General features: G+C 39.0%; 1 protein-coding gene across 9 annotated transcripts in view; it reads right to left on the bottom strand.

Annotated features, from left to right (window-relative positions):
• Ptgr2 (prostaglandin reductase 2) overlaps positions 1-25,094 on the bottom strand; it is a 35,124-nt gene extending 10,030 nt beyond the window's left edge. Inside the window, exons 1-6 of one of the 9 annotated variants that reach the window (XM_019204298.2) lie at positions 24,953-25,094; positions 24,111-24,223; positions 18,458-18,538; positions 17,616-17,734; positions 4,757-4,792; positions 1,518-1,709 (exon numbers count right to left, since the gene is read on the bottom strand). In XM_019204298.2, coding sequence (XP_019059843.1) covers positions 1,518-1,709; positions 4,757-4,792; positions 17,616-17,734; positions 18,458-18,494 — 384 coding nt within the window. In that variant the 5' untranslated portion in view covers positions 18,495-18,538; positions 24,111-24,223; positions 24,953-25,094. Of the gene's footprint in view, positions 1-1,517; positions 1,710-4,756; positions 4,793-13,330; positions 13,545-17,615; positions 17,735-18,457; positions 18,539-24,110; positions 24,224-24,952 lie in introns of those variants that run through there. The other 8 variants (XM_010645463.3, XM_010645469.3, XM_010645466.3 and 5 more) reach the window with 8 other exon arrangements.
• Positions 25,095-25,843: the final 749 nt, after the last annotated feature.

The following is a 25,843-nucleotide window of genomic DNA, read 5'->3' as shown; positions in this document are numbered from 1 at the left end:
CCATTTTGTTAGGGTTTGATGTCAGTGATTCCATTTTGCTATTAGCAACTTTTTGAAACTGGTTAAGATTTTTTTTTTTTTTTGGTATCAGGGATCAAACTCAGGACCTTGGGCTTGTGAGGCAGGCAACAGCACCCCTGAGCTAAATCCCCAGAAACAATTTTGTTTGTTTTTTGTATTTTGGTACCAGGGATTAAACTTGGGACCTTGCGCTTGCGAGGCAAGCAGCAGCACCGCTGAGCTAAATCCCCAGCCCTAAAAATTTTTAATAATAAAAATATTTAAATAAAAAAGGAGGAGCCGGGAGCCGGGGATTTAGCTCAGCGGTTTGGTGGCCTGCCTTGCAAGCACAAGGACCTGAGTTCAATCCCCGGTACCAAAAAAAAAATAAAAAATAAAAAAGGAGGAGCCGGGGGTTTAGCTCAGTGGTGCCACTGCCTGCCTCGCAAGTACAAGGTCCTGAGTTCAATCCCCAGTACCAAAAAAAAAACCTATTTAAATTATATAAAGCTTTTTATGAAACAGAAACATTTAATAACATTTAATTTTCACATCTGCTTATGAGATAACTATCATTTTCATTTTGCACTGTTAAGAAACTGGTATAGAGACATAGAGTAATTTCCGTAACATATTAAGCAGAATTAACATGAAGCTACCTTTTTTTTTTAGGTCAAAGGAAATACTGGCAATTTCACATAGTTCAATCTAAGAGCTGAAGTGAACTCTGCATTTCTAATATGAGATGGGATTTCAATCATAAAGCAAATTAAATTTCTTAGGCAGCTATTTCTCAAGAAAATTTCATGTATACAATTATAGGGAGACCTTTTTTTTGTCTTTTTTGGTGATACTGTGGATTAAACTCTGCACTGAGCTATATCCCAGGACTTTTTAAAGTTTTTATTTCTGTATTTTTGGGGTGGGCGGTGTTGAGACAGGGTCTCACTATGTAGTTGAGACTGACCTGGAACTATGTAGCCCAGGCTGGTCTTGAATTCACAGCAATCCTCCTGCCTCAGCCTCCCAAGTGCTGGGATTACAGGTGTGTGCCACTACACCCAGCTATTTCTGTATATTTTACGAGGCAGGCTCTGGAACCACTGAGTTAAATCCGCAGCCCTCTTATTTCTGCATATTTTGAAAGAGAGTTCCACTAAATTGCTAAATTTAGTGGGCTAGAACTTGTGATTCTCCTGGCTCAGCCTCTCAGAGTGCTGGGATTTCAGGTGTGTGATAGTATGCCTGGCTATAGGGGAAATTCTAGTACTTTTTATTACATATATTATTTGAGGAACAAAAAAATGGAAAATGACAACAATCTTTGGCAATCTACAAATTGTCACATATAGTCATAGCCAACAGTGGAGAAGGAACAAAGGCTCTCTACATTTTGGCACCTAGCTAAAAGAAAACGTATGTTTTTGCCTTTTTTCCCTGATAACAAACAAAATATCAAATGTAGAAAATAAATATTATAGAGGGGAACAACCAGATGCTTTTATTTTATATATCACCTTTTCAAGGTTATTTCCATCCAGAATAGCCCTGGTTTGCCAAGGCCAATAGAAAGAAGTCACAAAATCGCCTTTAGTCAAATGTGCATGCTTGCTTTCTTCTATAACGCCAATACCTCCACCATCAGCCACCTGAGACAGCTGCCAAGGTGCTATATAATCAGTGCCCGTATCTTCATTCATCTTACAACGCTAAAAAAAAGAACAAATTGATTAAGACAATTGTGTTGGGTTCTGAGCCACAGTTTACTAATTTACTCAGTGACTAAAAGAAAAGTATATAAGTAATGTTAAAGTGTTACTCAAATAAATAAAATGTATATTAACTTCTCCATTAACTTTTTAAATTTGAAAAATAACACATTTCTCTAACAACTAATGAAGTCCAATTAAAAAGGAATTTAAAGCTAGGCACATGCCTATAATCCAAACATTCTGGAAGGCTTGTCACAAGTTCAAGGCCAGCCTAGGCAACTTAGCAAGACCCTATGTCAAAATATAAATAAAAAGGGCTGTAGAGATAGTAACAGTGCAAATGCTCCAGATTCTATCACCAGTATTAGAGGAAGAAAAGGAGGGGTAGGTAAGTATGGCTGGGGATGTAGTATAGTAATAAAGCTAGTCTAGGAAGACCAAGACCTTGGGTTGTATTCCTAGTACCTCAAAAATAAACAAATAAAAACTAACAGTAATGTTCTGAAATGAGATTACAGTAGTCAAAACAGCATGGTACTGACAGAAAACACAGGCCTATGGAATAGAATACAGAGCCAAAAAGAAATCTATGGACTTACAACTGATTTTCAATAGATACCAGCAGCATACAATGAGGAAAAGACAGTTTCTCTAAAAGATAATACTGAGAAAGCAATATCCACAGGCAGAAGAAAGAAATTAAGACTTGCACTATACAAAAATATCAATCCAAGATAGATTAAAGGATTTCTGTTGGAAAATGGCACAGCGGTAAATAGCAACAAATCAAACTCTCCAAGATTCAGGATCTAGATACTCGAAAATAACAACTTAGGGAAGAAAAGGAGGGAGGTGGGTCCCCAGGACTCAGGAAGGATCTGAAGGCAAAATCAAGAGCCCACACAGAAAGTGCAGAGACAGACCTCAATGCAGAAAAGGAGGGGGGAATTTGCACTTTCTCCCCAGCTCCTGGCTTGTGGCATGAAAGAGAAGGATGGAATCTACAGAGACTCAGTGAGGGCAGGTGACTCTAGAGGCCTCCAGGGAAAAATCCACCAGTGAAATGGAACAGTGGATGCTGAGTGCTACAACAGCTGATAACTTCAGTTTAAGCAATTTCAGTGTTCTCTGGAGACAGTGCTTGGTCAGACATCATTTTAGGGAGGAGCCAAATGAACCTGGGACTTAGAGCGTCCATGGGTTGTCTCCCTCTCAGGGCTCGTAATGTTAAAACCCCACAGTGACTGGGTAACAGACAAGGGCAAATGTTCAGGGTCGTGATCAGGCCCCCAAGAGATACCCAAAGTGTTATAATATCTCAGGGCCCAACTTCATAACTAGAGGCCAGGCTGACCTGAACTTCTGTAGATTCGAAAGTGCCAGAACCTCAGTGCTGTTGCCTGCCTTGCAAGCACAGGGTTCTGAATTCAGTCCCTGGTACAAAAAAAAAAAAAAAAAAAAGTGCCAGAACCAGCACCCTGCCCTAATCCAACTATAGGCTTGCTAGGATTATCCAGTACCCAACCCTAACCTACTGTAGGCTAGCTGGGATTATTTAGCATGGATTTAGGCTCTGATTGCCTCTCGTCTACCAGCAAGAACAGTTACAGGATAACCCATTTTATGGTCCCCCTTCTGTCTCAGACAAAAGCTATCTTTCTCAATAAAATTTTCCTACTCTCTTAAAAAAAAAAAAAAAAAAAAAAAAAAAAAGGTGGCATAGTGCCTGCCTTGCAAGCTCAAGGTCCTAAATTCAATCCCCAGTACCAAAAAAAAAAGAGCAGAATTATACCCAGAACTGGACCTCAGAAGATAACCACAGGCTTGAAATTACAGAGGAATTTCTCTTTCTTTTTCTTTGCTTTTGGATTTTGTTGTTGTTCATTTTTAAATTGTTTTTGCTTTTTCTTAAGTGTGAACACTGTTTTCAGTTGGGTTTTTTTTTTCCTTCTTTCTTTCCCTCCTGTCTTCTTCACCAATTTCTGAAGTCTTGAGAAATCTTCCTTTGTCCTTCAGCCTTGCTTCTAATTTCTCTTCTTTTATTTTTCTATTTTTGGGGCTGGGGATGTAGCTCAAAGGCACCACATTCTGCCTGGTAAGTGCAAGGTCCTGAGTTCAATCCCCAGCACTGGAGGGAAAAAAACTAAAAAAGGAAAAAAATATAATATTTTTCAATATTTTTCCCTCTTATCCATTTTAAATTTTCTTCCCTTATGGTCAAATCACTCTGTTATAGTTTTCTGATCTGTCTTATAGCTTGTTATATAACTATAAATTTTGAACCAATGGTTAAAATTGGCAAATTAATAGTTATCACAGTTTGTCATTTTCTAGTCTGTGTTTGATGCTATTGTCATATATGCTGCTGAACCGAGCACTGTGTTTGATGCTATTGTTATAACAAATTCTACTACTTTAGCCAAGGTAACATCTTTGTCAAAATCAACTGCTAGTCCTTGAAGGTTAATACCTACATTGTCTGGGGGGGGTCATAAATAATACTATAGTCCAGTACCAAAGAACTAGGTGCTACACCGAACAGGCAGAAAAATGCTTTTGAGAAGGGAAAGAAAGGGAACCAACAACAGGAAGATAATATGACAAGGATAAGTCAGTACATATCAGTTGTAACCATCAATGTGAATGGTCTAAACTCACCAATCAAAAGAAAGAGACTGGCAGAATGGATCAAGAAACAACATTCAACAATATGCTGTATACAAAAAACACATTTGTGTGTTTTTGTTTTGTTTTGGTACCAGGGATTGAACCCAGATCTTTGTACTTGCAAAGCAGGCAGCGGAACCATTGAGCTAAATCCCTGGCCCCAAGAAACACATTTAACTCAAAAAGAAATTCACATACTGAAAATCTAAGGATGGAGATCAATACTCCACACTGGGAAAAATCAGGAATAACTATTCTATTTACAGACAAACTGGACTTCAAGCCAAGACTGATCAGAAGAGACAAAGATGGTCACTACATACTTGTAAAGAGAACAACCCCAGGTCAGGGATTTAGTTCAGTGGCACCACACCTACCTTGCAAAGATAAGGTCTTGAGTTGGAGCCCCGGTACTGGGGAAAAAAAAAAAAAAATCAATGAATCAAAGAGTTGATTCTTTCAAATAACCAAATAACCTTAGTCAACTTTACAAAAAAAAAGCTGGGGATTTAGCTCAGTGGTGCTGTGGCTGCCTCACAAGTGCAAGGTCTTGAGTTCGATCCCCGGTACCAAAAAAACAAAACAAAACAAAAAAACCCAAAAAAAGGAAAGAAAAGGGCTAGGGATTTAGCACAGTGGTTCCACCACCTGCCTCGCAAGCACAAGGTCCAGAGTTCTCTGGTACCCCCTGCCCCCCAAAAACATCCAGGGTTTGGGGGTTTACCTCAGTGGTGCTGCCACCTGCCTTGCAAGCACAAGGACCAGAGTTCAATCCCCAGTACAAAAAAATAATAATAATAACAATAAAGACAAGATCCAAAGCCATGTAATTAGAAAGGAAAAGGGCAAAATCACAATAAGATCCTGCAGAAATCAAAAGATCATTAATACCTACTTTGAGAACCTGTACTCTAATAAGATGGAAAACTCAGAAGAAATGGACAGATTGCTAGAGTCATATGAATTATCAAGCTGAATCGATAAGATATAAAAATTCTAAATAACCCAGTATCAGTCAATCAAATTGAAGAAGTAATAATAATAGTAATAATAATAATAATAATAAAACTATCAATAAAGAAAAGCCTAGGTCCTGATGATTTCACTGCTGAATTCTACAACAAATTTAGAGAAGATCTAATACTACTCCTCCTCCAATTCTTCAATGAAATTGAAAGTGAAGCAATACTCTCAAAAGTCATTCCTGGAAGCAAGCATTACCCTGATAGCAAAACCAGAGAAGGATCCAACCAAAAACAGAATTACAGGTCAATCTCCTTAATAAACATAGATGCAAGAATCCTCAATATAATTTTGGCAAAAGGAAGGCAGCAAATCATTAAGATTATACATCATGACCAAGGAAGATTCATCCCAGGGATGCAAGGATGGTTCATACACAAAATAAATGTAATACACCACATTAACAGTACCAACAAAAAAAACCTGATCATATTAATAGACATAGAAAAAGTATTCGACAAAGTTTAACACCCATTCATGACAAAAGCCCTACAGAAAACTGGAATAGAAGATCTTTACTCAATCTGATAAAAGCCATCTATGACAAACCAATAGCCAACATCACACTAAATGAACAAAAACTGGAAGTTTTCATTCTGAAATCAGGACAAGGATATCCACTATCACCACTCCTGTTCAATATAGTTCTGAAAACATTAGCCAGAACAATTAGACAAGAGAAAGAAATACATTAATACCTTGGGTCACAGACACTTCTATTTGCAAACAATTTGGTTCTCAAACAAAATCATTCAACAGAATTTTGCTTCTGTTCACAAACTCTCTATTAGGTAATAAATACAACTGTAGCCATCTTTGCCACACAAACACAAACACAGCCATCTTCCCCAAAATTGTAAAACAAATTATGTTCATGAACCAAGATACCACTGTAAAAGGAATATGGATAGGAAAGAAGTTAAATTATCATTATTTGCTGATGACATGATACTCTATATAGAAGACCTCAAAAGCTCCACCAAAAGACTTCTAGAATAGCCAAATTCAGCAGTGTAGCAGGATACAATGTCAACAACTCAAAGATCAATAGCATTCCTGTACACAAATACCAAACTCACTGAGAGAGAAATTAGGGAAACAACACCTTTCAGAACAGCATCAAGAAAATGAAATAGGAATTGTCTTTGTTACTTTTTTATTGCTGACAAAAAATACCCAGTTAAAGGAGGAAAGGTTTATTTGGCTCACAGTTTGCAGAGGTTTCAATCCATAGTTGGGTGGCTCCAGGGCAGGGTGGGATGGCAGAGAAGAGACAGTTTATGGCAGACAAATGGTAGCAAAGCAACAAAAAACAAAGCACAAGCTTTCTATCCCTTATATCTTTTCCAGGTTACTTAGGCTGGGTAGCACTACACCCTTAAACCTAGGGCCTTTGATGCTAGTACTACAGTATGAATCAATCCCAGCATCACATACTCTAGATCCAGCCATCTCTGAAAAAGTCCCATCTATGACTGCATGAGGTTTTAGAGGGACATCTAGATACAAGCCATAACAAGAATCAATCTAACAAAGGAAGTGAAAGACCTATGCACTGAAAACTACAGTACTCTGAAAAAGGAGGTCCAAGAGGACATCAGAACATGGAAAGATATCTCCTGTACTTAAGTAGGCAGAACCAATATAGTAAAAATGGCCATACTTCCAAAATTTACACAAAGATAATGCAATCCCAGTTACAACCCATAGCCACAGAAGAAAAAAAAAATCCTAAATTTCCTATGTAACCAGAAGAGATCTAGACTAGCAAAAGCAATTCTGGGCAACAAAGGCCAGGAAGAGGGCATCACAATCCCTAATTTGAGGTTATACTACAAAGCTACCATGATAAAAATAGCATGGTACTGTAAAAAAAAAAATTTAAGAATCAATGGAACATAATAGAAGATGCAGACAACTCCATGCATACTCAGCTACCTTATCTTTGACAAAGGGGCCAAACACCTTCACTGGAAGACAGCTCCTTTAATCAATGATGCTTGGAAAAAAATAGCTTTTTACATGCTGAAAATTGAGCCTAGAACAGTATCTCTCACCATGCACTAAACTAAAATCGAAATGGATAAAAGATCTAAATACAAAAACAGAAATAGTTAATCTGCTAGAATAGTTCAAACTCTAGAAGACATAGATGTAACCAAAGACTTTATGAACAAAACCCTAACTGTACAGGAATATTACAAAAAATCAACAATGGGTCCAGTTTGTTACCCACTGCTTGCTGTTGTCATGTCCTTGTCACCTCATGTTATGGTTTGTGGTTAGATGTCCCCCCAAAGCCTCATACAGGTGAGGTGGAACTTTTATTTTTCAGAGGTAGTTGAATCTGGAATCTGCTCCTTCCGAATATGGATTGAAACCACTACAAAGTATAAGCCAAATAAAAGCCTTCCTAGGGCCAGGGATTTAGCTCAGTGGTTCTGTCGCCTGCCTCGCAAGTATGAGGACCCGAGTTCAATCCCTGGTACCAAAAAAAAAAAAAGAGCCTTCCTCTCTAACTTTTGGTGCCAGTTATTTTGTCTCAGCAAGAGGAAAGTAACTAACACACCTTAAAACAACTCAGAGGAGAGAGCTGGTTACACAAGGAATAGTAGAAATTAATGAAACAGACAATATAAAATTAATACACTTGGAGTGACACACACCTGTAATCCTAGCACTCTGGAAGATGAAGCAGGAGGATTGTAGGTTTGAGCCCAGCTCAGGCAATTTAGCAATTTAGGGAGATCCTGTCTCAAAATAAAACATTTTTAAAAGGGAAGGATATATAATTTAGGCCAAAGCCCCTGGGTTCAGTCTTTAGTACAGAGGAAAAATGAAAATCAACAAAACCAAAGTTGGTTCTTTGGGGAGCTGGGCATAGTGGTCCCAGTTACTCAGGAGGCTGAGGAAGGAAGATAGCCTGAGCTTAGGAGTTTGAGGCTAGCCTGGGTAATTGTGTACACAGCTGACCAGAGGTCCTAGGGCAACCAAATCATAAATATTTCACCCCAGGTTCCTTAGCCCCTTCAAAACCTATATAAGCCTAATTCCTTTCCCAGTTAGTTGCTAATATCTCTCTCCCCGGGTGTTAGCCCATCCTCTCACCAATAAAATCTCTCCCACTATCTTGCTCCTATTGTCAGCCTATCCACACACAGATGTGATAAACTCAGCTTTTCCCAGCTAGCTGCAAGAATCTCCTGATTTTAGTCTCTGTTTACTGGAATAAACTTTCCTTTCAAAAGCCTGTTTTTCTGACAAGTGGATTCTTTATGACAGTGACATTATTAAATTATTGTAATTTAATTATTACATTATTAAAATCAGGAATTGAAGAAGCACAGTACTAGTGACTCTACAGAAACAAAAAGGATAAATGGAATACCAAAAATAACTGTATGCCAATGATTACACAATTAAATGGACAAATTCCTAGAAAGATACAAATTTCAGAAGTTGAGTTAAGAAATATAAAATCTGAATAGACCCATAACAAGTAAAGATAATAAATTTTACAAATTTCGAAAAACAAAAACCCAGGCCTTGATGGCTGCATTGCTGAAATCCTCCTATCTTTTAAAAATGATTTACTACCAATTAAATACAAACTCTTTTTCTAGAACAGGAAGAAACACTTCCTAATTCATTCTATGAGATCATTATTATTCTGACACTATAACTGCAACACTTTAGGAGCAAGTTTCTATAGGGAGAAAAACTGCCCATTAAATAACTTTTATTGCACCTTCAAAATTGTTTTTTGTTATAGTTAAAATTCTTGGAAGCCACTTAAGGATGCCAGTCAAAATTGCTGAGTCACTCTGACTCATCATTTTTGGGTGACCTACAGTAATCTTTATTCCTTACAATCCTGAATTCTCCATCTTGAGGCAATCATGTTCACCTTTTTATTTTTGAATATGTGATCTATGACCTTGAACTGAGCATGCTCAGTAATATGCTCTTTTCTACATGTGATGAGTCTTTTTTAAGAATAAATTTCTTCAACAAAACCCCCTCATTTTTTTTTCTTTGTTCTGGGATAACACTGCTTTGAGAATTAGTGCCAATGCTATCTTTACTTGCTGAAAGCAGTAATACTCTCTCCAGTCTTCTATCTCCTGGTTAGGCTTAATGACATTGCACTCATCAAAATGCACACATCCTGGGCCAGGGATTTAACTCAGTGGTTCCACCCATCTGCCTCCCAAGGGCAAGGACCCAAGTTAGAGAGTTTCATCCCCAGTCCAAAAAAAAAAGGGGGGGCACACCCTTGTGTTTGGTTATAAAATCAAGACAGAGACATCACATGAAAGATGCATCTCTTCAAGGTTGAGCCCCAGGAGAGCCAGTTGTTTAAGTGTAAATGTCTGAGAGCAGGATTACTGACATTATAGATGCCAGTTAAGGTCAGAAGACCTGAGAATCAGGGCAGAGGACTGATACCATAGCTCAAGTAGCAAAACGAAGAAAAAAAATTTTTAAGCAATGATAATTCAACTTTCCTTTACTATTTTTCTATTCAGGCTCTCAATGGACTGGATGATGCCCTCTCACATCACATTTAAAAGGAACATCTGCTTCTACTCCGTCCATCAATTCAAATGCTAATTTAAACCTTCTCATGAACACACACAGATAAAATATTTAGCCAGATATCTAGGAACTCCATGGCTAGTCAAGTTGATACATGAAACCATCACAAACTGTAAGATTCCTGAAATTGAGCTATAGATTCAAAGTAATCTTTATCAAAATCCTAGTTTGCACTGGGCATGGTGGCATATACTTTAAATCCCAGCACTGGAGAGGCTATGGTAGGAGGATGGCAAATTTAAACCCAGCCGAAGCAAGTTAGTGAGGCCTCTGTAGCTCAGTGGTAGAGTGCCCTTGGGTTTGATCCTTGGTACTTAAATAAATTCCAATTTGCTTCTTTGCAGGAATTAACAACCTGACTCTAAAATTAACATGGAAATTCCAGAGATCTAAAATAGCCAAAACAATCTTGCAAAAGAACAGAGTTGGAAGTCTCATGCTTCCTAAATTCAAAACTTATCAGAAAACTTTAATAATCAAGGCAATGAGAAACTAGCATAAAGATAAACATACAAATTAAGGCAATAGATTTGAGTGCAGAAATAAATCTTCATATTTATGGTCAACTGATTGTTAGCAAAGGTGCCAAGAAAATTCAGTGAAGAAAGAATAGTCTCTTCAACAAATAGTGCACATAAAACTGCATATCTGTCGCGAGCCGGCGACGCAGAGCACTGTCCAGCAGTGCCTCAAACCTGAAAGAGCAGCGGGTGGAGATGGGGCAGAGAGAAAGGAAGGACGCCAAGACAAGAGTCTGATCAAGGCAACGTTTATTGCCAGCAAGCATCAGCCTTTTAAAGCAAAAAAAAAAAAAAAAAAAAAAAAAAAAAAAAACCACAAACTATTATGGGCTGGGATTACCATAGTAACTTTAACAGCTGCTTTACAGAAGAAATGAAAGTTCACACAGGAAAGAGGAAAAAGGCTCAACAAAAACAACTATTATGGGTAGCAGTAACCCAGACAACCACATGTCTGAAGGTCAGAGATAAGAAGCTGCAACTCTCAGGAATTCCACAAAGGAAATACACCACTTTCTAAAGTGGAGGAACTTAACAAAAAGAAGTTACTAAAGTTAACAATAATTGCAACTAATAATCATGATTCCCACAACTCCTCCCTTTTATTTTAAAACTTATGGTTCCGTAGTAACAAGAGACTCAGGAAAAATTGTTGGCATGTCCAAGCCTGTCTTAGGTTGGGAAAAGCGTTTGGCTGCCTTACCCGTCATTGGGGTCATCTGTTTTATATAACATGATAAAGATTTAACAGAAGCCCCTGTCTTAGGTTGATCAGTCAAACCCTTTCCTCTTAACCGTCTTTGACTTTCCGGACCCTCAATGAAGCTCTCTTTTTATCTGAGCGAGGTAAATGCCCAAATTTTCGGAGGACCCTTCCTTAAGGGCCATGAGCGCATGTAATGTTTTGCACTGTATATAAGACTGCTTCTGTTTGTATCGGAACCAATATTTTAGACTTATTAATAAAACCAAAACAATACCTCCTAAACAAACATAGATCATAATCCAAGAGGGATCAAACAACTTCTTGAAATTCTCCCACATCCTATTAATAAAAGTGGTATCCATCTCAAGAGGATTAACATGTATAGAGGATAACTTATAAATTTTCTTAGACAATTGCTGGGTCAAATTAAAATATTTAGCAGTCCAAGGTCCATAAAAATTTTTTTGGAGCAATTCCCTTTCTAGAGTGGCATTGCTAACCTTGATAGGTGTAACACAAAAATCAAATCTAGGATCACAAGCACTTTTAACCAATCTATATAGATCATTTATCTCTTCAGACGTTAAATCAATTTGCCCATGAATCAAAAGAAGTTCCTCATAAAGATGGCTATTTACTTCTTCTTGATCCTGCCAGGTTGAGGTGGATATATTTATCAGTTGGTTGATGCTTTCTGCTTGTATGGCAGTCTGGGACAGTGCAACAGCGGCAACAGCTGCGGAGGCAGCAGCGACTGCAGCCACAGTGATCGCAGCAATGATAGCTGAAATTCCAAAGTCCCACTTAGATCTCATCATCAAGGTAGTGGTATGATACTGCTGTTTGAGTTCCACAGGAATCCACTGGGCTAGAGGAATCCGTACTAGTCCTGCATATCTATTAAAAGTTCTATTTCCTTCCCAACATGAGGCCAAAAGACAAGTTACAGCTTAGCAGTTAAGGCAATTTGTGCATAGACAGGAGGGTTATAATTAATTTGTTGATGGGTTCCTTCATAAGCACCTTCACCACACATTTCAAAGTTAATATAACCCATATTGGCAAGAGCATTCTGGCGGGGAGTCTCTTTACAATTATCAAAAAAATTGGACTTCCATAAAAGAAAATCACCCCCACTCAAGGCTGCTTTATAGACTATTTTCCAATCATTAGGAGTCAAAAAGGACAGTTGTAGTGACTCGACAATGGCCAAAATGAATGGTGCATTTGTTCCATACTGAGCTGCAGCTGTTTTTAATTCTTTGACCATCTTGAAATCAATGGGTTTGTGCCCTCTTACCCTGTTACCTTGGCCATCTAATTCTTCAATAACTGGATAAGCATAAGAGCTGAAGTTGCCTAAGTCCTCTCCTTCCTTGTTGGCCTCTCTCAGCGCTATCTGGAGGGGAGTGAACTTATGGAGTCTTTCTTCCCCGTCTGATATAACCTTTTTATCTATCTTTATTGCTTCTAATTTTCTAAGGAGCAATTGCTTTTCCTCTTATAAATGAACTCTTTTCCTTAATTGTTCTACCTCTGAGATCATATCTGAATTGGGGTATTTTATTTCTCTTATATTCTCTATATCAGGTTCGACGGGAACAGTGGGAGGAGGACGAGCAGTTAATATGGCTCCTACAAAATCATTATTATCTTCATTTTCTCCCTCAGACTCTTGAGGAGCTTTCTTGAATTTTAGTTAGATCAGGATACAATTTTGACTCTTTCTCCTTATGTTCTGAATTATGTGATTTAACTTCTCTTAATTCCTCTAAGGATTCTTTGGCCTTTTTGAGGTGTTTATCTAAGCCTTGTACATCCCTTTTTTGTAAGCACTCATTTATTAAAGACCAGAAAGAAAAGGTAATGGCTGGTACACTGTCAGAATTATGACTCCTTAATTTTTCATTTAATTCTCCTCCTACTCTAGCCCAAACATCTTCAGTTATTTCATCTATATCACTGAACCAAGGACAAGTTTCGTCCACACAATCGAGAAATTGAAACAATGACTTTTTCTTTGCCTTAATTCCTTTCTCACTGAGTAAAGACTGAATGGCTGTGCTGAATTTCATCTTAGATCCTATGTGCCCCATTGGTACCTGCTTCTCCGAGGAATTTCCCTGCCACGCGTTCCAGACAGCGGTGTCCCCCTTGTTTCGGTTCGGCCGAACCCTTTCTAACAGCAGGCTTCACTGATTGCTCACTGATCGCCGCTTCATTCAGGTCCCTGTTTGGACGCCACTTGTCGTGAGCCGGCAACACAGAGCACTGTCCAGCAGTGCCTCAAACCTGAAAGAGCAGCGGGGTGGAGATGGGGCAGAGAGAAAGGAAGGACACCAAGACAAGAGTCTGATCAAGGCGACATTTATTGCAGGCAAGCATCAGACTTTTAAAGCAAAAAAAACCACAAACTATTATGGGCTGGGATTACCATAGTAACCTTAACAGCTGCTTTACAGAAATGAAAGTTCACACAGGAAAGAGGAAAAAAGACTCAACAAAAACAACTATTATGGGTAGCAGTAACCCAGACAGCCACATGTCTGAAGGTCAGAGATAAGAAGCTGCAACTCTCAGGAATTCCACAAAGGAAATACACCACCTTCTAAGGTGAAGGAACTTAACAAAATGGAGTTACTAAAGTTAACAATACTTGCAACTAATAATCATGATTACCACACATATCCACATGTAAAAGAATGAACTTGGACTCTGGGATGGTTAATCTTAGGTTGTAATTTGATTGGACTCAGAGATGTCTATATGGCTCATAAAAGATTGCTTCTAGATATGTCTAAAGGGTGTTTTCACAACACAACGCATATGAGATGATACACTAAGATTTGTCCTTAAGTGGGTGGAGCAGGTGCCATCCAATTGGTCAGCAGGAGGAAGGTGACAGTGGTAGGGGATGGGGGAACAAAAAAATGGGTGAAAGTTAATTCTCATTTTTTCTCTTCTCTCTCTCTCTCTTCTCCCCCTCTCCTGAAGTGAGCACTCTTCTTTTCTTGTCCTTGTACATAAGAATTCCAGATTCTTCGGCCTTTGGACTCTGGGACTTACAATACCCAGGGCTCTCTGGACTTCGGCCTCAGATTTAGGGTTATACTATTTGCTTCCTCGGTTTTTGGGCATTCCAACTTGCACTAAGCCATGCTACAGACTTCTCTGGTTTTTCCATCTTAGAGGCACCTATTATGGGAGTTCTAAGTCTCCATTACCATTTGAGCCAATTCCCCTAATTAATATATATATTCTATATATTATATATTAATGTGTTAATATATATTATATATAAATCATATCATATATCCTGTTGACCCATTCTCTGAAGAACCCTAATACAGACCCTGTGCTTATATCTTACACAATAATTAACCTAAAATGGTTCATAGATCTAAATGTTAGCGCTCAGAATATAAAACTATTAGAAGATAGGATACAGAATAGCTTTTCTATACACCAATAATGAACTCAGAAAGAAATCAGGAAAACAATTCCACTCATAATGTTGCAGAATTTAAGAGATTGGAGGGACCAACATCTCAGAAACAGGAAGATTTATTTAGGTATGCACCCGCTCCGCAGACTCAAATCTAAAGGCTAAGCCCAGTGTGGGAATCATGATTATTAGTTGTAAGTATTGTTAATTTTAGTAACTCCATATTTGTTAAGTTTCTCCAGTTTAGAAGGTGGTGTATTTCCTTTGTGGAATTCCTGAAAGTTGCAGTTTCTTATCTCTGACCTTCAGACGTGTAGTTGTCTGGGTTACTACTACCCATAATAGTTGTTTTTGTTGAGCTTATTTGCTCTTTCCTGTGTGAACTTTCATTTACTATGGTAATCCCAGCCCATAATAGTTTGTGGTTTTTTTGCTTTAAAAGTCTGATGCCTGCCTGCAATAAACATCACCTTAATCAGACTCTTGTCTTGGCATCCTTCCTTTCTCTCTGCCCCATCTCCACCCTGCTGCTCTTTCAGGTTTGAGGCACTGCTGGACAGTGTTCTGCGTCGCCGGCTCGCGACACCCCAGAACAAAGGGAAGCGCTCTAGTTTTACACAAGTTGCCAAAGAGGGCTTGGTCTAGGGTGAAACTTCTGGGTAGGCAGGCAAGTTTACAGAAGCAGAAAAAGGCAGTTTCTCACACAGTGACAGTCTGTAATACAGCATATCTTGGGGGCCTTGGTTGGGTAAAGAGAAACAGACTCAGAAATAAACTGTCTTTATACAAACAGGATGTTGTAAAGCTGTTCCTTATAGGAACAAAGTTGGCAGGATAAAGAACAGCAGCCACAGGGAGCAGGAAGACTAAAGGGGAACTGCTTCCACTGGGGAGATTTGTTTTCTTCTTCTTCTTTTTGTTGTTGCTTTGGTTTTTTGAGACAGGGTCCCACTATGTAGTTGAAACTGACCTGGAGCTCACTCTGTAGCCCAGGCTGACCTCAAACTCAGTGATCCTCCTGCCTCAGCCTCCTGAGTGCTGGGATTACAAGCATGTGCCACCATGCCCGGCTTTGTTTCTTCTTCTTTTTAAAGTCTACTTTAATAATATTTTAAAAATAAATTAATTAAATATTAAGGAATCAATCTAACCAGGAAGTAAAAAGCCCTCTACACTGAAGAAATAAGTTGAAGACAGTAATAGAAGATGAAAAAACCTCCCATGTTCGTGAATTGGCAGAATTAATAGTTAAAATAGCCATATTACCAAAAGCAATGTACATACAGCTTCAATGCAATCGCCATCAAAATTCCAATGATACTCTTTACAGAACTAGTAAAAACAGCCCTAAAATTTATATGAAAAGATCCAGAATAGTCAAAGCATCCTAAGCAAAAAGACCAAGGCTGCAGGAATCACAAACCCAATTTCAAATTATACTTCAAAGCCACAGTAACAAAAACAGCATGGTACTGGCAAAAAAAGTAACATGTAGGCCAACAGAATAAAATAGAGGACACAGACAGAAATCTATACAACTACAGCCATCTGACTTTGTTTGTTTGTTTGAGACAGGGTCTCACTATGTAGTTGAGACTGACCTGGAACTCTCTGCGTAGCTCAGGCTGGTCTTGATCTCACAACTATCCTCCTGCCTCAGCCTCCCAAGTGCTGGGATTATAGGTATGCACCACCACGCCTGGCCTTTCTTTTATTTTTTTTTTTTTTACAGCCATCTGATTTTTAACAAAGGGGCCAAAAAATTACCTGGGAGAGAAGATAGCCTCTTTAACAATTTATTCTGGGAAAATAATATCCGTATGTGTAAGATTAAAACTAATGGCCAGGGATTTAGCTCAGTGGTGCCACCATCTGCCTCGAAAGTGCAAGGTCCTGAATTCAATCCCCAGTAGGAAAAAAAAAAAAAAGTTAAACTAATGGAATAGTGCAATTGGGTCTACGAGGCCACTCCTCTCCCCTCCTGGCTGGACAATTCCCTTCCACTCACCTGAACCTGAGCAACACCCCAGGACTGTGCCCCCACACCCTTGTCCTAAAACTTACTATGCAGAAACAAAGATAAGAAAAGACTCCTGAGCCTGCCTTGGAAAATTCCAAAATTCCAAACCAGGAAGCATGAATACCATTGACCTGCAGTAAAGTTTCTTCACCTGGAGTTCATTGAAGATTCATGCATATGGACTGCATTTCACACATCCAACTATAACAGAGTGAATTATGGGTTCTATGGCTTGTGTTTAGATGTTCCCCCAAAGCCTTACCTGGAAGAGGTGGGGCTGTCTTTTTCAGAGGTAGGTCAATCTGAAATGTGTGATGCTGGGATTAAGGGTGTCTAATTACTAAACCACTATATGTGAGTGACTGGTTTGGAACAGCCCCAATCCCAGTAGTCTGAGTAAGATAAAAGGGGCAGAAAGATGCTATTAAACTCTCTTGTTGCCTTTGCTACTTCCTGTGCACCACGTTGTTTCTCCTCTGTGATGCCTGTTTGTCTTCCCTGTCTTGGAGCCAGCTGATCATGGACTGAAACCTCTGGGAACTGTAAGTCAAATAAACCCCTTCCCCTCTAACTTTTGTTGCCCAGTATTTTGTTTAAGCAACAAGAAGAAAGTAACTAAGACAATGGGAAAGACAAGTGCATTAGATGCTGTTGACATGACTCAGCACCCTGTTAATCACATTGTCAATTGTGCTGGAAAACCCCAGAAGGAGGTTCCCCAAAATTGGCACAGCATTTTAAACCCCCTACATCTTATGCCTTCTACACCATTCCTAATAACACCAGTAAATAAAAAGAAAGGTAATCTATAATTTACGGTATCAAGATGTAACTGCTGCGATAAGGACTGCACAGTAAAATTCCAATGCAAAGACATGGAAACAGAAGTATTTTCACCAACTCACAACATCTTGATTCTTACCATGTAAGGATCCACAGAAAGATAAAGAGTTCTAACTTGTACTTGCCCTTCATTGATATTATCTGGCAAATTGATTTCTTCTATTCGGAAATTATCTGCCACTGGATTGCCATTTTTTCCTAAAATCAAGGCAAAAATATAAAGTCAAAAGTAATTTTCCTATATAATTATTTTTTTAAAAGGTCACCCTAATACTGAGAACACTCTTTTAAAACAGGCATGAGTAAATTTATAGTCTTGCAACTTCTCTGCAACTGCAGAGATGAATCTACATAAATTCTAAAAGTCATCATTTTTTGTTCTTTTTCTATATTTTGAATATTGCTGTCAGCTTGTAATTTTTTAAAATAAAATGATGATAGGCAAATCATTTCACATAATGTCAAATTATAGGAGTTTGAAAAGTGAAAAAAAATCACATTCAACTTTTCTTAAAATTATGAGAATTGAGGTTTAAAAACTAGCAAGAATAAACACATCAGCCAAAATAAAATGTTGGGTAAGCTTTCCTGCAAGATACCTTATCTCACCACTATTATACTGCTTAGAGGATTTCTTCTAATATTATTTACAGTCTCGATATATCACCACCTTAATCTACCATACCGGCATCATAATTAGTTTTGGTTTGGGGTGTTATTGTTTTTTTTTTTTTGAGACAGGGTCTGGCTATGTAGTCCAGGCTGGCCTTGAACTCACAGTGATCCTCCTGCCTCAGCCTCCCAAATGCTGGGATTACAGGCATGTGTCACCATGCCCAACCATAATTAGTTTTTATTCCTCCACTTGCATTAATAATTATCAAAGACCAGAATTTTCAGTGATCACAGATGAATACATACCAGGTCGGGAATTCAAGACCACTCTTTGTACAATCATCACTCCACGCAGTGATCTCACAAGATTTCTATATAAAATAACTCCTATAAACAGACAACATTTAAATCAAAAAAGATTTCAAGTATTCAACAATTTAAAAATTAAAAAAGAAGTCCATTTGTACTTCTGAATTAAGAGAGGAAAAAAATCCTACCTAGGGTCCAAAAAAGATATACTCTCTTTCAAGAGACTGGCTCCTAAAGCAAATCTAGTTAGACTTTTTAGCTAATAGGAACAAGTTCACTAAAAGTGAATAAGGCAATCTCATTTTGGCCTCAGATAATTCAAGCACATTTATCTTCACACCATCATGATTAAGCGTCCCAGCATGGGTTGATTAAAAGAAAAACAAAGTTATATTTCTCCAGAGCTAGCTGGTTAATCTAGCAGCAAAACACGTAACTGCCTAATTGAGTCATAACCAACTTTTCAAAAGTTGTTTTATTCATTTATCAAAATGGAAATTATTTTATAGTTTTGCTGACCATAAAAGTAATACACTGGGCTGGTGATTTAGCTCAGTAACATTGCACCTGCCTTGCAAGTGCAAGGTCCTGAGTTTGATCCCCAGTATCAAAAAAAAAAAAAGTAATACTTTAAATCCCCCCATTATAGCTTGTATCTACATATCCCCCTAAGGCCTTATATACTCAGGGGGTAGGGGGCTTTTCAGAGCTTGCTGGATCTAGGGCATGTGATACTGGGATTAAGAGATTATGGTATTAAATTAGTCCACTGATAGGAATTAGCATAGTTCTGAATGTGACTGAATGGATTTACTTAAAACAGAAGCCCCACCCTAAGTGGGGGGGGCATCACCCAAAAGAATTATAGTCTGGATGAGATAAAAAGGAAAGGCAGGCTCTGTTTGCTGCCTTCTGCCTGCCACACCATAAACTGTTTCTCTTCTGTGATGAACCTGTGCCTCACCACCCTGCCTTGGAGTCAGCCGACTATGGACTAAAACCTCTACAACATGTGAGCCAAAATAAACCTTTCCTCCTTTAACTTATGGGTATTGGGTATTTTGTCTCAGCAAAGAGAAGAGTAAACTAAAACCCTCCTCCCTCTTTTTGATACAAGTCTATGTTACCCAGACCGGCCCTGAACTCAAGTGATCCTCCTGCCTCAGCTTTCCAAGTATCTGGGACTATAGGTTCATGCCACCATGCCCCAAAACATTTTTAAATCTTCATCTTACAGGAAATTCTGTACAGAACAAGATTTATTTATTTAAGGTTTACAATTTGAGCTAATGAAAGCAACAAAATCTAGTGCTGTAACTAATTTATTGAAAATCCCTTTGCTTCATCAGTAGAAATGATAAAATCAAATCCTGGTGTTTCTGCGTGCTAAGCAGAGATGTGAATGTATAGATAATCTCATTTAAACTCCTGACAACTCCTGGGTGTTATTTCCCCATTAAAGATAAGGAAACTGCATCTTAAAGGGCTTATGCACTTACCTGAAGTGGTCAAGATTCAAACCCAGTTACATGAGATTCTTATTTACTATTAAAAGTTTTATTCTACATGTGTTTGATTTTAAAATATTATACAAAAAAATTTTTTTTGGTACCTGGGATCGAACTCACGTCCTTGCACTTGTGAGGCAGGCAGTGGAACCATTGAGCTAAATCCCTTACCCACAAATAATATTTTAAAATTATTTTTCTTTAAGTTAATATATTTCCATACCATTTGTGTTTTCTCATTAGATACTTTACTATCTTCAGTACCTAATACGTTGTGAAGCCCAAAGGAAAGCCATTCTATTAACTGCTTTTTTGTGTGGTAATGGGGATTGAAACCAAGGACTTTGCAATACAGTGAATGTTTAAATAAAGAACAATTTATTACAGTAAATGATGCATTGCCTTTAATCCCCCTCAGAACATTCCCCTCTCCTCTTTTGTGAATGTCTTTAGTTGCACTCTTGTGGCTCCCTGCATGTCCTGAATAGATTAAAAATGCTTACCCCACGTGGTCAATTTGGGGGAAGAGCCAGAAGTTCGACACTGCCAGATATAGTGAATACGGTGGGTGAGGACACACCCTGATATTTTTATGAATCTGCCTTTCCACTGAATGGCACTTGGCAGCTACATTAACCATAATATATATATTTGTTGTTGTTGTTGTTAGTTGGTTTTATTTTTTTTAACCATATATATATTTTTAACACAAAATCAGAAAGTGCTGAGAATGATGGGATAAATGTGTTTGAAGCAAGTAGTATTTTGATGAGGATTATGACAGTGTGTCTTTTACTGTAATAGATTTTGTTTATTTTTGAGACACTGTCTTGCTACATAGTTCAGGAGAGTCTTGAACTCACTATGTAGCTCAGGTTGGCCTGGAACTCACAGTAATCCTCCTGCCTCAGCCTCCCAAGTATGGGATTACAGGTATGTACCACTATGCCCAGCAATAATATTCACCATATATATATCAGTCACACCTCCTATATCTCCACTCCATTTTTTATTTTGAGACAGGGTCTTGTTAAGTCACCAAGTTGTTTAGGCTGAGCTCAAACTTGTGATCCTCCTGCCTCAGCTTCCCAGAATGCTGGGATTATTACAGTGCACCATCACACCCACTTTTGATTACTTATTTTGTACACCCTTGAAATATACACAGCCATCAGCACCATCTCCAAGTGTAAAGCTTCTACACAGCAGCACACTTACACACTTAACAACATCTTAATTTCATTTACATGACTCCACTCAACTAGTCTAAATTGGCAGGTTCCTTGAATGTCTTCAGATTTCTCTGTATCCTATATAGTATCCCTTACAGAACTGAAGTTTATATATCCCCAAAAAGTTAAATAATCATCATATAATAGTCTTTTTCTTTTCTTTTTTGACTGAGATGGAGGTCTCTCTATGCTGCCCAGGCTGGTCTCAAACTTGAGGGCTCAAGTGATCTCCCACCTCAACCTCACAAGTAGCTGGGACTACAGGTATTCACATCTTTTTTAACATCTTGTTTATATATGATGACTAACTCACAAAGAATTTTCAGAGATTCTATCACTTATTTTTGTTTATTTTTTATTTTTTTGGTACTGGGGATTGAACTCAGGTCCTTGAGCTTGCGAGGCAGTCACCAGAACCACTGAGCTAAACCCCCAGCCCTTATCACTTATTCTTTTAAAAATTATATTATAAATATAGCCAAGGCCCCATTCTTCTAAGTTCGCATCAGCATATTCAATTAACTGAAAACTGAAAACATTTTGAAAGAATATTTAGTCCGTGTGGAACATGTACAAATGTTTTATTATTCCCTAAACAGTACAACTACTTAACAATTACCTGCATAGCATTTATATTATATTGTATTTGGTATTATAAGAAACCTAGATGGGCCGAAGATTTAGCTCAGTGGTTCTGGCGCCTGCTTCACAAGCGCAAGGACCCAAGTTTGATCCCTGGCACCAAAAAAAAAAAAAAAAAGGAGCAGTAGCATAGAGATGATTTAAAGAATACAAGAAGATATGTGGGGTTTATGTGTAAATACCACTCCACTTAATATAAGGAATCGGAACATCTCCAAATGTTGGTATCCATAGGGAGTGGGATTCCAGAACCAGTCCTCAGTGGATATGGGGAGATGACTGTTTATTACTGTTCTCATATTACAAAGGAAGTTGATGTAGAAATAGTACTCAAGATTACAAAGCAGATAAGGAGGGAACTGGGATTGAAACACAAATATTCTCATTCCAGATCTCACATTTTCTCATATTTTGTACTCTTTCTGCAAAATCTCCCCCCAACAGGCTTTTAAGTACAGAGCCATATATAGTGACCTCTCACTTTCCTGCAGGTACCCTATCCTAGCGTAGGGTTGTTACTGATTAAGAACAACTGTAACTATCTAGGGCTGGGGGATGTAGCCCAGGAGTAGAGAGAGCCCTTGCTTAACTTATATGAGGCCCTTGGTTTGATGCCCAGCACCACCCCCCAAAAGAACTAAATGTCTGATGCTAGTGACATTCAGTAAAATAGAATGAAGAACACAGAAATATAACTTATCTGCATCATATTTTATAGTGGATATATTTATAATCTCACTAATTGTAGCAAACACAGTTATTTGGCTTCAAAACCCATTCTTTGCTTCTGGACAGTGCTGTTCAGATAAAAACTGTATTTTCCAGCTTCCCCTTAAAACAAATCCCAGGATCACCCAAAATTCCTCCAGGTAAGCACGTCTCATAACAGAGATTATACTATTATACCTAATAGAATAATACTAGTGTAAGACTTGAATAGGCTAAAGTGGCTCCATGCTAATAGGCCAGACTGTGCTTCTTCATATGCTAATTGCTACCTTGGTTAACAGCCCGCCCAGGGACAAATGGTTTGACAAAAGGTGACCCTAGAACATTTCCTGCATAAGATAAGCAATGTGTTTGCAGTCTTGTTCTGTGAATTCCTTGACTCTTTGTTTAGAAAAACCTTATAAAAAGTACCTCAGCCCCTGAGCAGTTGCCTCTCTGAGCCACCTGGCTCTGGGAGTGCCGTCTGGCCAGACTAATAAAGGTCTTTTACCATCTAGCCTGGTGTGTTCCTTCCTGGGTTTCTCGGTTCTCTGTCGTGTTCGCGGAGCCTCGCTGGGTGTTAGGGCCCAGCATCGTGGAGGCCTTTTGGCTGTTCACGCTCCGTGGAGTGGAAGTGAGACTTTAGGTCTTACACTAGTAATTCCTTAACATCATATAACACTGAGTGCATATTCAAATCCCTGTGATTGCTTTAAAGATGTTTTTTACAGTCGACTCACTGGAATCAGGATTCAAAGTTCACATGCTACATTTTGAATCTCCAGTCTGTGTCACGCCATTGCTGTGTTTCTTCATTCCTTTGTCTTCTGACTGCTTCCTTATAAAGAGTCATTTGCTTTTTTTCTTTTCTTTTCTATCTCCTCCCCATACCTGTGACTGGCTGCATTGATCTGGAGGCTTGATTAGATTCTGTTTCACTTTTTTTTTAAACAGGAATCCTTAAATGTCATGATGCATGCATCTTTTTTCATCAGGAACAATCTCCACTGAATCACCATATTGTGTATGTAAGCCATGTATGGGTGACAAAGCAAAGTTTTTTCAAATAAAGTATTTACAAACTGTCCTTAGTGGTGATTAATTGCACTATGATGAATTTTTAATCAAAGGAATCTTTCCAAACGAGGTTTCATATATGCCCTCTTCTCTACTTTTAACAGTATGCTTTATTTCTTTAAAGTACACATAATTGTAGAGTACTCCAAATACTGCTTATTAGCATGGGAAGTACACTATTATAGTTCTTTTCCTCTGTATTAGAAATTTTTCAAGGGCCAAATACAATTAACTAATGTAGGATAGCTGTACAATAGTCCCCAACAACACAAGCAACACACTCAAAATATAAAGAGCTCGATTTATCACAAAATTAACATCTAAAATAAGATACTCCGAGTTCAAGAACTGAATCCTAGTTGTCAAGTATGATATGAAGTGGGTTCCTAAGTGTGCTAGGTAACTTGCCAAAACAATACCAAATGGATGACCAACTAAAAAATTTCTCGGGTGCCTGTCATAAACAGCATGTTGAGAACCTACCTTACAGCCTCCTATAAGGGCACGATCGCTACACAAAGAAGAGCAGAGTTAAGTGTCCTGGTTCTAGTAAGCGGGAACTTAGGAAAGTCCCCTCTCTCAGCTCAGCCTGTTTCCTGTCAAAAGTAGAGAAAAGGGCAGATATTGGAACACTAGAGCCCATACTCACCTACCATTTCCCTAACATGAACGTCCTAATACGTGGTGTGGAGAGTAAAAAACCCAGCGCCTCTTGCATGCAAACAAGCACTCTTCTAGAGTACTAAACGGCACCCCCAGGCTCTAACATCTTTTAGTGATACTATCCTTATTTTAAATTATTCTGTACAAATGTCTCTTGACCTTTGCCGTGTCTTCACCACGGCTCTTCCCTTTCTCAGTGACCTCACCTTGCTCTGTGGCTTCCACTACCTACCACTATAAGGAAATTACAGTACTTAACCTGCGTCTCTAGTTCAGACTTCCAAACTGACTTTCTAGATTGTTGGCGCCAACACGATAAAGATTTGTGTCTGCGCTGTGCAGTGATTTAAATTCGCCCTCTATCCCGGCACAAGGTAGGTGCTCAACAGACAAGTGTTAAATGAAAGTCCTAAGGGGCACCTCAAGTAATGTCCAAACTTTGAGGTTATCTCGACAATTCTTTAAAACAAACAAACTGGCCGAGGGTGCAGCTCAGTGGCGCAGCGTCTGCCTTGCAAGCGCAAAGTGATGAGTCAGACCCCCCAGTACGGAAAAAGGAAAAATGGGTGTTCCCTATCCTACAGTCCTAGGCAGTAACACCAGGGTCGCCAGCAGCTCCAGGAGGAAGCCGGTTCACGCTAGTTCAAACTCCCCTCCCTTACCGCGCGAGATTTACCCAGTTTCGGGTGTCGCAGACTCAGCGGCCACCAGCGAGCGAGTCACTCGAGTCGCTTCGCCTCCGCGGAGGTTGCGGGCTCCGGTGGGAGATCTCGCGCGATTTGACGGGAAGGAAGGGGCAGGCTGACCGCGCGACTTTGGTCCTCCGACCCCACTACGCAGGCGCAGGCGGCTGTTTGCGCGCTATTACCTTTCCTGAATGAGGGAAATGCGGACTTTGGAAAGATAAGTCACAAACAAGTGTGAGCACAGTGCATTAATAAATTAAGTAGGATCGGTGCTTTGTGGCTCCGCTAACTGCCTGGATCCAAGAGCAACTTATTCTGCCCTGGCCAATGAGTTCATATACAGCAGTCCTTGAAGGATTTTATTCACATGGACTTCGGATTGGGAATTGACGCTGTCAGAAACCCTAATCAGGCCTGTCCCTTGCTTTGTAGATGGGGCAGCCACGGGCCACAGAGTTGATATGGTTGAACCAACCACTCATTTTTCAGCCAATTAAGGGCACCGATGGGGTCAAAAACCCTTCCTGGTGCGTCTTTATGACAATATTTAGTATTTTCTTTCATAAAGCATTCCAAATTCCTCAGAAATCGATTAGTTAATGTGGGCTGCTTTCTCAATTTCATTAGTTAGTAGGTGCCTCCTACTATGGTGGACGAGGTTGAAAGTTTATTCCTAGGGCGGCTTTGGATTGCCAGGGACCTCAAATCCTAAGAGAATTTTAGCAGATACATACAAGAAGTGCTGTTCACATTGAATTCGTGTGGGTCCTAATAGTGCAGCACATGTCATGGAATAGACTACTTGAAAAGATGACTAGCATGGTCAGCAGGGGAATAGCAGTCAAGTAGGCTGGAGCTCCTGGTATC

This window comes from Fukomys damarensis, unplaced genomic scaffold (assembly GCF_012274545.1).
Source record: "Fukomys damarensis isolate Sample0158 unplaced genomic scaffold, DMR_v1.0_HiC HiC_scaffold_21, whole genome shotgun sequence".
In the NCBI taxonomy this organism is placed as follows: domain Eukaryota; kingdom Metazoa; phylum Chordata; class Mammalia; order Rodentia; family Bathyergidae; genus Fukomys; species Fukomys damarensis.
Note: the sequence above shows the minus strand (reverse complement) of the source record. Positions and strands in the feature narration are given on the sequence as shown.